General features: G+C 43.1%; 1 protein-coding gene across 1 annotated transcript in view; it reads right to left on the bottom strand.

Moving 5' to 3' along the window:
• Positions 1–15,985, bottom strand: part of Ush2a (usherin) — a 666,484-nt gene that overhangs the window by 209,348 nt on the left and 441,151 nt on the right. Inside the window, exons 41-43 of the mRNA NM_001302219.1 lie at positions 13,277–13,611; positions 12,231–12,353; positions 3,389–3,552 (exon numbers count right to left, since the gene is read on the bottom strand). Coding sequence (NP_001289148.1) covers positions 3,389–3,552; positions 12,231–12,353; positions 13,277–13,611 — 622 coding nt within the window. The remainder of the gene's footprint in view (positions 1–3,388; positions 3,553–12,230; positions 12,354–13,276; positions 13,612–15,985) is intronic.

Here is a 15,985-nt window from a genome sequence, read left to right as displayed (position 1 = left end):
TGTGCTGGGGCTACAGACTGAGTCAGTTCCCAAACCAGAATGAGTGTGTGTGTACGTATGTGTGTGTATACGTGTGTGCTTCTGTGCACATGTATGCACATGTACACACATATTATATGCACGAATATATATTTCATGATTTTCAAAAGATGATGTTCACTAGGGAAAGACGTAAAAATGCATTCCTAAGAATTTCAAGTCCAAGATGTGCACTAAACCATAGCTCTATCCTGTTCGACTTAGTAGGCTATGTGCCAGTTTTTCTTCTCTCAAGCAAAAAAAACAAAAAAACGTTAAAATTAAAGTTGAGGAAGCAGGCAGTTCTCTCACAAAGAGAGACTAGTACTAGTTCACTTACTTAGGAGAGCAGGTTGCACAGAGGAGGGAGAGGATCCTGCTGCAGGCTTTCAGAGTCAACCCTTCTCGGAGTTAACCTTTATGCTTGCCGAGAGTTATCTAAGAAATTTCCAAGGTATGAATGGAAATCACAGCAGACTGCATTACCTACATCCGGAGGTCAGAGGTACTGATTACTGAGGCAATGGAACGGCAGCGGGCCACTTCACATCTGTTAGGTTTGTCAGCTTCTATAAGCACAGCGACTTCAGGAACACAACAACATAGCAGAGGATATGTGTGAGTGAGACCACAGTAGCCAGGTCTTCACTTCAGTGTTGAAGAGTCACAAGGTGCGTGAGTGTGTGTGTGTGTGTGTGTGTGTGTGCGTGCACGCACGCTCTCATGCGTGCATGTACGTGCATGGGCATGTACATGCATATGCTACCTATGGACAAGCTCTTGAGACAACTTTGTGGGCAAGATGTAGAACAGAATGGGTGAAAACACACATACACACACATATACATATACATGTAACAACATATATGGTGCAAACACAGACCACACAGATTACACTGTTCTCTCTCACACACACACACAGACATATACCTCTATACACACACCCCACACAAATACACATACATCAATGTATATGTGCACACACATACATTACACATATTCTCTCACACACTCATACACACAGATCAAACACATTCTCACAGATGCATATGCACACATGCACATGTGTACATACATCTACACAGATCATATACAGTCTCACACATGCATGTATACCCCCAACCTTCCCCCCACCTGAACCAATGTATATATACACATGCATACATTACACACATTCTCTCACACACAGTCATACGCACAGATCACACACTCTCACACATGCAAATATATACACATGTACATGCACAGACTCATACACACAGATCATGTACAGTCCCACACATGCATGTGCACCCCCAACCTCCCAACATACACATGCACCAACATATACACATCATATGCATCTCTTTTATACACAGTCATATACACAGATCACACACACGCTCGCACATGCACACACACACACACAACACACACACACACTCACGAATAAACTCAGCTTGAGATAAAACCTATTTTTCCTGGAGATGTGTGACAGAAGGTAATCATAATATCAGTTAATTTAAAATTTTCCACTAAAATGGTTCAAGTTATTCTAATAGAAACACCATAGATCATTAAAAACCAAGAAACTTGCCAAAACCCTGAAGTTTTTTTGTTTTTGTTTTTTTAAATACATTATATGGTCGAAGCCTAGACCAACACAATGTTTGCCTCTATGCATGATGTCCCTTAGGCCCTCCCACCCTGGGCTTGGTTCTCAGCCTCTTGTAGTGTTGGGAGCCCTTTAGGAGTCGGTGCCCTGTGGAGGTTAGTAGGCTGGGACATGCTGCTGGCATGAATGTTGACACACAGCCTCTTTCTTTTTGCTTTAAAGCTGCAAGGATTTGAGTAGCTTCTTCTGTCATGGACACTCACCTTGTGCATTCCCTCACCACAGACCTCCAAGCTCCAGGAATAAGTGTCCATAGACCCAAGCACTGAGCCCGTGACGTGATATGGTCCTCCCTTCCGTCTTGGGTATTTTATCAATGATGGGAGGGTGACTGCCACAAACTGCCCTGCTTTGCATCCATGACATCAAACACTAGTCCTGATGCATGATGGGTAGCACATGGCAGAGAGTATATGCAAACCCACTTGGGTCTTCCTAGGCCGTAATAAACTCCAGACTGTTTCAGATTGTGTACACCTTTTTGTATAATAGCGGATACTTGTTCTGGGGGTGAGGGTTTATAAAACAAAGTATTTTTTTTTATCAAACCTGTACAAATTAGCTGCTACTTCTCAGTATTTTGTGAAAATACTGACGTGTTTTGCTTCAGCCATTTTCAGATCTCAAGTGATGCCAGAAAAATGGTTAGGGTGAACATTTCCGTGACAGACTCAGGACTTCTTTCCTGGTTGCCCTTACAGGGCACCATGTGGGAGTAGATCAGATGCTAAATGCCATACTGTTAGGTAGCTGAGGCTTCATTTCACTGTGTTTTCCTAAGTACTGGAGGCAGAGGGATTCATCTGTGTGCTCTCTCCACCCCCTAGGAGAAGTGTTCTGTCAGGCCAAGGTAAGTCCTTCACCAGCCAACACGGGTGCTAAGTACGGTGTACGGGAGAACCCATCACATTGGTGACATCATTGTATGCGGTTCTTGTTAATGAGGAATGAGGTTCTAGGTCTGGGAGTGCAGAGGGTCACAGTCGGGCACAGAATCCACTTGTTAAGGGAACTATTCCCATCAGAAGTGAATATGGATAATGCACGAGTCCAGGAAGAGGGAAGGAGGCATTTGTCTGCTAAGTTGAACATCACAGGCCTTGGAAGGTGATGTAGAAACCTCGACTTCCATCCCCAAAGCCCACATAAAAACACTGGGTAAGGTGGTGTCTGCTTGTAACTAAGTGCTTGGAGAACAGGCTTATCCCTGGGGCTTGCTAGGAAAACCATGAGTTTAAGGAGAGCGAGAAAAACAGTTATCCTGAAGAAAAATACCTTCAGTTGACCTCTGCCTGACACACACCTCTGCCCACATACATGTGCGCACGTACACGTGATCATAAACACACCTGCATTTGTGAACATACATGCACATACCTTGCTTAGGCACCCTGACTTGTGTATTTTTAATGTATCACTGAAATCCCTTATGGTGCTGTGGTGATGTGGATGATAAATGTCCCCTCACAGTCCCAGGCCTGGTGGTGCCATTTGGGGAGGCTGAGGTGTGGCTTGGCTGGAGCACTATGTCCCCGCCATACTGCTTGCTGGTGTGCCTCCTAGCTATGATGGACTTTAGTACTCTGGAATTGCACACCCACATAGACGCTTCCTTCTTTAATTTGCCTTGGTCATGGTGTTTCATCACATCCACAGGAAATGACTAAGGCGGTGCTAATGCTCAGAGGAGAGGAGGGTCACACAAAGCTTTCTTACTTGGTCTCTTCCATCTCACGTCTATGGCCGTGTGATTAAGGATGCTTGCGGTGACAGTGGCTCCTCTCTCTGGAGAGCCAGCTAAGGTGGTGACTGTCACTTCCTGGCTCGGTGTAAAGCCCAGGCTGTTGTGTACGAAGAGCTTGTATTCGTACGTTGTGAACCTGAGGGTTTTGTTGAAACAAACAGCAGACGTATAAAAAAACACGTTCTATGGAAGACAAAATGCATATTTTCCCCCTCACAAAATACAGGATCCCTTTCCACAAAACGCCGTTTCCTTTTCCTTCTAGGAAAATGCATTATTCCCTTCCTACGTACACAAAACATACCATTATCTCCACAGCCCTCCGGCCTCCACCGGAGTGTCAGGAAAGTACTTTATTTGGAAGCAATAGGCAAATATCTGTCTTTAAAATAAACGCGGTTATCGTCCTCCCCGCTCTTACTGTTCTCAGAAGCGGTGAGGATTAGGGCTCAATTCAAGATGTAATTACAAGGCTGGCAGCCTGCCAGCTTTCTGCCCCGGTACCATCCAGAGTTTTATTCTCTTCTTTAGGGAAACTCATCCATTTTCAAATATCAGACTCCATCATCATTCCCTTTCTATACCTCTTTCCGTCCCCGGGATCTCATTGGCTGGCAGATAAACGCTTAGACGAAACCTCAACTGTGAGCAGAGTGCACAAGATCGTCCCTCTGAGAGTTCGGTGACAGCAATGTGTGCCGGGCCCCACTCTGCACATGTTGATTTGAGTCAATACAGAGGAAACGGACCATCACTTTGACAGAGGAGAAATGTGGACGTGTGGCATGATAGGAACTTCCTGAAACTGTAACTTTACTTCCTCATCTCTTTGGCTTTTTCAAGCGGGAGCCCAGTAGCTTTATCTTCTTGGTTCAAAATTGCCTGAGTAGGAAAATGCTACTTATAGGCGAAATCAGGCCCTGACTCTGCAATAATCTGCAGTATTGAGAGACATGCTAGACATCCTGAGTTCTAAGTGGCTGCCCTGGCTTTGCCTTCAGATCTTCTATTTTGGGGTCATTATGTGTTCCCAGAGTATTCAGCCTCTGATACTTTCAAAAGCCAAGTCCAAAGTGTTTGTCTCAATATGTCACACGCCCTGCTAGTCACTGCACAAAGGGGAGAGAGCCATTTCCACGAACTCCGCTAGATGGCTTGACCAAAGTTACATCAGGAGTTTTAGAACGCTTTCCCACCCGGAACTCTGTGTGCTTTCTCTGCTTCGTACTTAGGACCAAGGGTAATTCCTTGGAGTTCTGCCTCAATCATATAGGACGACACTACTTGGCTGCTGTAGCCATAGGTGATGGCTCAATGGGTTTGGGGGTCAATTATTGGTTTATTTCTCTAAACAAGAGCTAGCACTAAAGTTTCTGTCTTTTTTCTCTACAACACTGACCCCTTCACAGGCTTTCATTACTTGCCTGTTCAGTCTTCTCTTTCCCTCCCTCCTTGCTGCCTCCTCCTTCTTTCCTCTCTCCCTCCCTTTCTTCCTTTCATGGATTCATTCATACCTTCCCCCAAAACCTCAAAAGAGAGACATTCTTAAGTCTGTGTATTCTTACTCACACTATAGGGTATTTGCTGGTCTAATGAGGCCGCCTGGCTTAGGGTTCACTCTCGACACAATGGCACGCATCTTTATAAGAGGAGAGAGAGAACTTGTATTGAAGTCAGACACGGGCAAGGAGAGGAGCACAGAAAGATGGGGAGAAACAGGATTCATGCACAAACACAGGCATGCTGGAACCACCAGAAGTTAGGAGAAGCTAAGATTGCTCTCTGAAGTCTCTGGAGAGAGAGCTTGGCCTTCAAGATAACTTGTTTGGTGCTGTTAACTTTGAGAACTGTAATCGAGTGCCCTTGTGCTTGTGTTCTGTTTCCAGTCATCCAGCCTGTCAAACTTGACTTGAGCAATATTGGGAAGATACACGTCCATGTGTTTTTTACCCAGTATGAACTGGCTTGTAGGACCAAAGCAACTGAAAGCCAACCATCCAGAGTTATCTATGGTTCAGACTTTTCTACCAGTGTCAACACATCCACTCCTCACAGTAACACTATACAATGCTGTTATACTGCGGATTTTGAAGGCGAGGAAAATAAAGTTGGAACTATTAAATAGCTTGTCCAAGTCACTGGACTCCTCTCAGGCAAGTCGAGATTCAAATGTAGGCAGTCTGAATAAAGAGGCCCTCTGAACTGGCTGCAGCTTTGGGTACTGCCAGTGGGATGAGGAAATAATAATAATAATAATAATAATAATAATAATAATAATAATAACAACAACAACAACAGTAACAATCCAGTAATAATCTGCCTTGCCCCTATTGGGATGATGTCACATGACTGGGGCTTGACCTTTGAGACGTCTAGCTGAGGGGAGGGGCTAATTTACCTCTGCATCCTCTGTGACCTCAGGATGGATGGGAAGTGTGAGAGTCAGGGTTAAGAGGGTGGCGGGTCTGAGGCAACAGAAGGAAGGGGAACTAATGGCTCATGTGGGAATTGAACCTGTGACCTTGGTTTCATTAGCCCCGTCCCTGGGTGAAATACTTATAATTGTATTTCAAGTCATAAAATGGCCTTATTCCTGTAGCTGAAGACTAGGTTTCTGATCTTCTCCACTACAATATTTGAGCTTTTCTTCCACATAGTGATGTTATATAATTAACAACTTTTGTGGCTCCAGATGACACCATGGTTTTAGTCCTTTGCAGGAAGCTAACAGTGCTAATATTTTTCGTTATGTACAAATTTGGGGGGCCTTCCTTCTATCATGCTTCCAGGAATTTTATCATAATTTTATGTAATATGTAATTTAGGTAGGTCACCACACACACACACACACACACACACACACACACACCAGACAGAACACAGAAGGCACAGGTCATATGGATATGTGTAACTGAAAAGGTGACTTTCAAGATGTATTAAAACTTCCCAAGTAGAACTACTTTTAAAGTTCATCTACTTTAAATAATGTCTTCTCTGTTTTAGAGATTGAAACAAACCAAACCCCAGGACCCTGAGGAGTTACATGGTTTGCAGGACTGCTTAAGTGTTCCTCCTCACGGCTGAGGACTCGACCACTCTGATATATGCTGCTTCGCGTAACCAAGAGGCCAGTGTGCATTCGAGTGACACTCTGCATTTGCCTCTGTCCTTTCTCTAATGTTTACAGAGAATTGTAAATATGACTTCCTGCATGAGTGCTTTCAGGTATCCCCAGAGGCCAGAAGAGAGCACTGCGGGAGCTGGAGTTACAGGTGTTTCTAGGCACCCTGACGTGGGTGATGTGAACCAAATGTAGGTCCTCTATATGAGCAGTCAGTGCTCTTAACTGCCGAGCCACCGCTCCAGCCCCACCTTCTCCAGCTTTTAATATGATCGCTCTCCTACTCCACGAGAAACTGAAATGTGCAGTGTTCATTGCAAACAAAATTTTAAAAATTAAATTTCTGTATTCATGAAACATATTTCCTACCTTGTGAGTTCGAAACGCATTTTTTTTTTATCCTGTGTATTGGTGCGTGCGTGTGTGCTGTGAGTGAGTGAGGATGCTGTGCGTGAGGGGAAGGTGTCGATCCCCATGGATCTGGAGTTACAGGTAGAAGTGTCTGACCTAGGCACCAAGAATCCGATTCAGAGCTGCACAGTCTTAACCACAGTGCTTCTATCTGCTTCCGGCCCAAACAGTCTTTACTCAGTAACGGTGTCTTCCTGTGGCTGGTCTACATGACTGTGCGCTCCACACTTTACCCCTATGCCTTCAGAAGGATGAGTTGATTATATGGGAGCGGCTTTCCTATTCTCTACACCATCTTTTCAGTGAACTTAAAACTGTTGATAGTAGGTGCCAAGCGAGGCACCCACTTAATGAAATGACAAACTTCTGTGAGGAGAACAGTAGGACAGTTGATACCACATAATCACAGCGAGACCCATCTTTGCAGACCTCTGCTCCAACAGGAAATGTTAAGGTGATACACTCAGTGATGGTATTTCCCTTTGTGCAAAATAGGAATGGGTTAAAATCTTAAGAGACAATCCTCACTCCAAAGTCCAGCCGCTCTAACACGAATGAATAAAAACGTTAAGCGGATTCCACTAGTGGAGGAACGGAAGGGAAAGCCTACTAGATTCCGTGTAGTTGATGAAGGTTCCATCCTCTTCTCTATCAAGTATCAAATATTGTATATCCATCGACTACTTAGGTGTTCCTAAGTTCCTCCTTAGGTGTTTCCCAAATCAGTCAAAAGCAGCCTCTCGATTGCAGGTCACGCAGGTGACACAAACATGTGCGTGTCCGGCACAAAGATGATCTGTACTGAATTTCAGAGTATTCTCTGGGCAAACTACCTTGCAAGCAAAAAGAGTATTTGCCCAAATGCTAACACCTTGTTCGTTGTTTGTTCATTTGTTTGTTCCTTCCTTCGTTCAAACCTTATTTCCTAAATGCTTGCTGTTAGGGCTGGATACAAAGAGTAAGAAGCTGCCTGTCCTTTTGGAGCCAGGGCATGAGCCTTGTAGGGGACTGTTTTCCAGTGTTTATACAAGCTCATGTGTACCCTGGGGCCTGGCGTCCTGAGGGCCAGTAATGGGTGTCTGTTGTTTTTCTATCTCAGTTTCCCTCCACCTTAAATTTTGAGAGAGTCTCTCACTCAGTCTGGAACTCACTGGTTACCTGGCCAGCAAACCCTAGGGATTGATTCTCTTGCTGTCTCCTCATTGCTGGGACCACAGGCACAGGCTGCAGCACCTGACTTCTTTGCATGGACGCTGAAGGATCTAAATAAGCTTTTCATGCTTGCACAGCAAGGACTCTGCTCATTGAACCACCCTCCAGCCCTACGGAGATGTTTACACAGGAGGAATTTTAGACTGTTCATCTAAAATGTACTCTTCTTCCCTTTCTCTTTGGGTGAAAATCAGTCAGACTTCATAGCTTCACATCACCAAGGAGGAGGTGTGATCTGGGCTAGCTCTTAACGTTACGTGACTTTAGCCTGCTGGGGGCATTTATTTTGATATTTTGGGTCAAAACCTATACAGGCTTGTCACCTGAAAAACTGTGGAATCTCTGGTTAACTAATAAGACTTTTCAATACAGCTGAGAATGCCTTGGGTTATTTTCTTCAGAATCAAAAGTGTGTCAACTTTATTGACATATATTATTAGAATTCGTGGCCCCGTGTTGTCACCACTGTAAACAATGCTCTTAGAGAGGAGACTAGTTAGCTGCGGCGTCCATGAAATCTTCCTCATCTGTCTAAATTGTTGAGCAGAGCCCTTACCCAGTGGCTCAAATCTGAGTACTGTCTCGCCCATCCTCAACATCAACCCTGTCCTAAGACAGTCACGGAAACAAAAGGCATTTTATTTGAACTAAATTATCTGGATAGTTGGCTTGACAACTCGCACCCTAAAAGATATAGAAGGCAAAATCACTATAAGAAAGTTCTGAATTTCAGGATATAGACATTGTATAGAAAAATTTGTAATTTGTAATTTGTTCATATTAAAATACACAGCATAGTAAACTGACCAGTTGAGCAAGGTAGCGATTCCAGCTTTCTTTAAATATCATAACTATCTTAATAAAAATGCCCAGTCATCATTCTTTGCTGAATTACACACACACATACACATATCTATCTATTTATCTATGTATGTTTGTGTGTGTATATACATATATATATATATACACATACATACATACATACATACATACATACATACATACATGAATGATCAGAAGAATTATCACTGAAATACAAAATAAAGAAGGAACTCTGGAGAAGAGGCTCAGAGGCTGAGAATGCTGGCTGCTCTTGCAGAGGACCTGGGTTTGGTTCCCAGCCTCCACACGGTGGCTCACAACTGGCTGTAACTATAGTTCCAGGGACCTAATGCTCTCCTTTGGCCTCCATGGGCATGGTATACATGTGGTGCACAGACATACAGGCAAGCAAAACATGCATAGACATTACATGAAAACCAAATATATAAGAAGTGCGATGTGAAAAGGCACTTCAGTGTTCTGTTCACTCACATAAACAGAGGTGAAGAGGGGCAGGGAAATATGGGGGAGGATATGTAATTACGTATGCCTTCTAAAGAGAGACAGATTCAATTAAGAAGAGCAACAACAAACAGCCAAACGGATAAATCGATAGGATAAACAAAGTCAGCCTCCTGTGCCCTGGGGTTCCACATCCTCAGATTCAACCAACCATGAATGGAAAATATTTAGAAAAATAACAGCATCTGGTACTGAGCCATTTTTCTCTTGTTTTGTTCCCTAAACAGTGCAGTACAACAACTCCTCATGTTTACACCTTACTAAGCATTGTAAGCCGTGCAGGGATGATTGAAACATATGCCAGCCCGTGGTGGGGTATATGCAAATACTTTGTAATTTCACATAAAGGTCTTTACCATCCATGCTTTCTGGTTTCTATGCGGATTGGGATTGGTCCCAGAGGCAATTCTCCCAGATTCCAAGGGAAACTGGGTGGGTCCAGGGGAAAGGTTCATTACGGTGTCTCAAAATAGGAGACAGCAGTGTGGACTCAGCCTGTTCCTGGGAGTGCTGGGAGCTGTGGGTTACCAGCAGGAAGGGGAGTCCTGGCTACTGTCAGGGCTGATGAAGGCAGCATCTGGAGCAGGCATTATGCACCCATCCCCTCTGAGCCCTTCTGAAGGCTAATTTCCAGCTTCCTCCCACACTGGTGAGATGCCCCACTTCGAGCAAAAGTAGCCTGAACGGTTTTGAATGAACAAATAGTGGACTGATTAAAAAAAAAAAGACTGCTCTCACATTACAAATGCTTGTGCCACATGTTTTGAATGTTAAGAAAAAGAAACCACACCTTGTCTTTTAACCCCAAGCTGTTGAGGTGTAAGCAATTACTTACTAGATAATTAGAGATGACCTTGAACTTCTGACCCTCTTGTCTCTCTACCTTCCTTGGACACCCCATTTGTTCTCCTTGCTCAGGATTAAAGCCAAGGGTTTCTGCATGTCGGGCAAGCATTCTACCAACTGAGCTTAGTCTCCAGTCCCTCCATTACTTGAATAAGAAAAAACAAAAACAAAAAACAAAAAATAACTACTGTTTCAAGTTCCAGTGTAGAAAAAAAAGTATCCTTGACACTCAGTGTCTCAGAAGTCTACCCAGATTGTCCCAACACACTTGTTTATCTGCACAGTCCTTCTAGAAATAGTTGCCAGGTGTGTGCTTATTTTTTCACATATTCAGACCAGCAAGAGAGTGGACAGGCAGCTTCCTGAAGAACTTCCCAGCTAAGCCAGAAGTGTGGCTCATTCTGGCGATGGGAAGGGGTCTAGTGAAGAGTGAGTTCAGAGGTACAAACTCTGCACATTGTATGTCATGAGTGGGAAAGAGTCTGGGGCTCAGAGGCAAAGGATGGATAGTAGGATATCAGACAACAGTTACTCTGGGAAGGTTGTTGAAAGATATAACCAAGAGGTTTTCACAAAAGACTTCCAGGCATGTGTTTGAAACCTCATCACATTGCCTGGACGAGAAGATTGAGAAATCGGTGGGTCCTGTGAATGACAGACAGTACAGGTGAAGGCCCAGATGTCATAGGATGTTTGTTCACACCGTGAACTTGTTTCTCTTTGTGGTGTGGTTCAGCCTTAGTACACACCTTTAATCCCAAACAATGAAGGTCAAGTTAGTTTGTAGAAGGAAGCAGCCATGTTTGAAAGTCATGTCTAGTTGAGTGGCAGGCAAACTGATGAATCAGAAAGATTTAACAGAATAGGATATGCCCAACTCTCACAAGAAACAGAGAGGAAAGAGAGGTGACCTAAGAGAGAGTGTGTGTGGGGGAGGGGGACAAGGAGAGGAGGTGATTACCAGGAGAATTTATTATGGAGACAGGTTGAAGAGAGAACAAGCTAGAGACCTGTGAAGTCGGAATGAGTCAGGGAATGAGAAGGGACCATAGGATTAGAAAGAATTGCCAGAGTTAGTTTGAGGCTAAGCAGAGCAATTCAGTCAGAGGCCGAGAATGAAAAGCCAGATTGAAGCAGTCAGAGTAGAAAGCAGTTTGAACCAGAACAGCTAAATTGAAGCAGCCAGCCAGAGTTCAGAAAGACCTAGAAAGGGTGAGAGATTAGTAGGCAGCAATCCTCAGAGGTTGAAAACATTCCAGACCTAAGTAAGATTGTACGAAGGCTTAAAGCTTCCAGGCCTAGGCCTGGGTTAGCAGACAGAGAGGACAATTAAAAGTTACTGTTAAACCCAGAGATGGTGAAAGGATTGCCTAGGTTCACAAAGCTGGTTCCTTAGCAGGAGATGGAAGAGAATGTAGATCACACTTATTGTAGGATATATTTTTTGACAGATATCACCCACTGGCTCGTGCTTTAGCAAATGCCTAGATTCAACTCCTTCAAGTCTCACTAACTCAATGAATCGTAACCCTGAGCACAGACATGCACAGGAGACGCACAGTGACCCCCACATCTAGTACTTCCACATTCCTCTCCTAAGCTCCATGTCTAGACAGAGCTGTGACAAAGGCCACAGGCTGGGGCTCACGCACCCTTAAGGGTGACTCGAAAGGCTTTTTGCAAGCACATAGCTGAGACAGCAAACACTAAGCAAACCTTGGCTACACTTGGATGATTAACGCCATCGATAACAACTGAAAACATTCTACTGTGTGAGTGATAACAGGTGCACACAACGGAGGCGCTGGGACACTTTGAACTATTCCAACATGCCCCAAACTAAACGCCGGCATTTGTTTTTATAGTTTTCGTAATCTCACCTGCTAAGACCCTTATCTTCGTAAAACCGCCGAGTTCCTGAATAAATATTGTGCCACAGATTTAAATCTTCTGGGGGATTTGAAGCAAGTGGCTGCTGGATTTTACGTCTCAGAAGCTCGTATCTAAAGCAAAAGACAAGCAGGGATATCGTGATTGTCTCAACTAACATTGTTAACTGAGATTCAGGTAGTTTAATGGCAGGTGTTTGTGACGCGTGCAAGCATAATAAGACCCCGGTGCAATTACACAGTGTTTCCAGATAAGCTTCTTTTTTCTGGTGCAACTGTCATAAACTCTGCTAATTGGAAATTATCATTCCCACTCATAGTTTTGAACATCAGTGGGAATGGTAAACATTTTAGATTTCTGTGTCAGATTTGCTCAACAGTTACTGAGAGTTTCACACCAAGTAGGACTACAAAAATCTTATCAAGTTAATGATTTCCTAAGACTCCTATCATCAAAATTTCATAAGCACTGATATTATCTACTCTGTTATTTTTTTTTTTCTGCCAAGGATCCCGTTCTGGCTGGTGCTCAACCATTTTAGAATCACAGTTCTTAGATCCTGTCTTATCTCCGAGAACATTCCTCACAAGTCTGTAGATAGTGGTGATATGGAGGCAACTTCAGGGTTAACTTTATCACTCAGAGACACAGTTGTCCCACCACGTTACACAGAACATGGGCCAGAGCTGTCCAACAGAATAAAAACGTTTTTAAAAGTGAGAACAGAATAATGAAGTGAAATCTCAGCTATGTAATAAGTATTTGGTGGCTTTTAGTCTGTTTCGAATGTTATGATTTTCTCTCTTATTTGGTGAGTGTCCTTGCTTCCATTTAAATCAGGATGTACACTCTAATATTATGCAACTGTTAGTGAGAGAGGATACTGTATAATTATTATGGGTTTGTGGAGGCAGGTATGATATGCAGTATGGGATTAATTCTTTGTTGAGATGTGAGTACAACCCCCACTCCCGTCCTCCCACTCCTTGGAATGATACAGCTTAAAGAGACCCCGAAGGAAAACCACTTTCTCTACCTCAAATTTGGTCCATTTGGTTTGGATGGTGGCTGCCAAGAAATCCCAACATAAGATTGGCCTAGAAGACTGATAGACAGCGGGGTCAGTTCCTGAGGCAGGGCCGGGTGGGTAGTTGCAAAGGTAGGTAGGCTCTCCGTGCATCCTCCTAGGTACCCATGACCTCCAGAGCAAGCAACGATGCTGACTGAATAGTTAGTGAAAGGAATCAGATGCTTGACCAGATGACTCAACACAAACGAGGTCACATTGGTTATTTCGATGAGCGGGTCTGGCATTCGGATTTCATAGCTCACTATGTCTCCGTTCCGGATTAGCGGGGCTTTCCAAGTGACCTGAAATAGAGGGCCATCAGCATTAGTACGAGGACACTGGAACTGAGCGGCCAAAGTTCACTGTGTCTAGCACTCTTCCTGCCTCATTGCCCAGAACTCACTGGAACTGAGCAAGCAATGTTCACGGCACCCAGAGTTCTTCCGGCCTCATTGCCTCGAAGACATTTTCTGAAGGCCTACATTGAACATAGCCCTCTAAACTAGACAGAAATGAAGGCCTCAGGGTCAATGAGCGGAAAGCCAGGAACCAAGTAGAAGCTGCTTTGTAGGCTTGACTTTAGCTACGGTGCTTTCTAGGATAGTCCGACTCCTGCACACCTTGGTGACTCATCTCCACGTGGGTGTTCCAAAGGACACAGAGTAAGCACATGGAGGAAATTCACACGTCCACATGCATCAGTAGGGCAGCAGCAGGACTTGAGAATTTGAGTGTTCATAACTCAATGAAATGAAACTCCTTGCTTTACCTTGTGGGCATGTGGGCCGAAGAGGCTAGGGAATAGGTGGTATATATATATATATATATATATATATATATATATATATATATATATATATATATATATATTATGTCACAGTTGATATGAATCACAGTTGAATTTTTGAGGATGGCATATAGCTTAACAAATAAAGCAAGGATACATTACAGTCTCAGCATAAGAGAGCTGAGTGGACGAGGGTTCAAAGCTAGAAGTCCCCAGTTTATGGCACCATAAACTAAGGTTTGTCTCTGTTGTACAGACACAGACGCATAGTCTGGTGATTTCTGCATTTTGTTTTATTTCTCAGTTTTATCTCTCATTCGTACTAAGTGCTTTCCTGTGGTAACCTATATATTGGCTGAATCCTATTTGAAATCCTCCTCTTTTAATCTGATTTTACTTGCTTGTTTATCTTGTAAAGCAATGGCTTCAAAATCTTATAAGGTCACTTAAAACTATTCATTGTTTTTATTTACTTATTTGTGGGTGCCTGTGTGAGTTTATGTATACCACATGTGTGCAGGGGCCCAAGGAGGCCAGGCGGTATTAGGCCCCATGAAACTGGAGTTGTTAGGCAGTTATGGGATGCCTGATGTGGGTGTTGAGATCTGAACTGGAGTTCAGTGAAATGGTAATTATTCTTAATTGGGAAGCCACTTTTCCAGACCCTTGTAAGTCTTTTTGTGGGAAAAAAAATCCCAACAGGCTTTCTCCTTAATTGGTTAATGGAAGAGGCACATTGACAGACAGTAGGCTGCTGAGATCTCCTTACACGTGGGGAATTGGGTCAAACTCGCCCCAGTCTATCTTTGATATTCTGTTCAACTTGCTAATACTTCATTCAAAAGTTTTAGACTGATATTCAAACATGAATTTATTCTACACTTCTATTGAACTGTCCATTTTAGTCTGAGTAGAGACTCTATAGACTTGCAGAAATGAATTTTTTTTTCAGGAAAATAAGTACCATACGGAAGTAAATAAATTTCATTTTACACATAACATAGTGACTTTGAGATGCTTTCTTTTCCTGATAGATTTTAAGACTATGATATTGACCTACTGTGTGTTTTTCAATTTTCCATAATACTTACATCTTTACAAATATATAAGTAATGTTTTAGTGGTGAGGTATTGAGCCCAGGTAAGCACTCCACCACCGAGTTACATCGTCTGCTTCTCTGCACATTTTGGGACAGCTGTTCACTAAGTTACTTAGGCTGTCCTTGAACTCACATTGGGTACAACTTCAATGTGTCATCCTCAGTAGGAGTCTCTTAGGTCTGCCTGGGGAGCAACTCCTTTTATACTTACTAATGCGTTGCTTTGTAATACTTACTAATATCTCACTTTGTAATACTAACATGTTATTTTGTAATACTTATTAATGTTACTTTGTAATACTTACTAATATGTTGCTTTGTAATACTTAGTAATATCTTACTTTGTAATACTAATATCTCACTTTGTAATAATATGTCACTTTGTATTACTTATTAATGTGTTACTTTGCAATACTTACTAATATGTTACTTTGTATTTGTCTTCTAGTCCACTCAGTTTGTGTCACTTCTCCCACTGTCCCTATTAGACAGTAGCTCCTTCAGGTGACACTATACAAAACAGGGATAAACCAAGGTGGTATCAATGCTCAACTCCAACTCGACTACAAGTTGTCCCTTGAAAATGTACAAACACACAAAACCCTAATCTTCAAACCTATTACCCCCATGTGAGGTATTAAAGGGGTGAAAATTTAATCTGACTGTTGTGTTTAGAGGTGGACCATGGATGGGGGTCAGGACTGATGACCGAACGCTGGTGGCTTTATAACATGGAGAGGGACCAGAGGGGAACACAGGAAACCACAAGATTCCTGTCTGTCAGTCTCT

This window comes from Rattus norvegicus, chromosome 13 (assembly GCF_021556685.1).
Source record: "Rattus norvegicus strain SHRSP/BbbUtx chromosome 13, alternate assembly SHRSP_T2T, whole genome shotgun sequence".
Taxonomy (NCBI): Eukaryota; Metazoa; Chordata; class Mammalia; order Rodentia; family Muridae; genus Rattus; species Rattus norvegicus.
The sequence above is the reverse complement of the archived record's forward strand: the minus strand, read 5'-3'. Positions and strand labels throughout refer to the sequence as shown.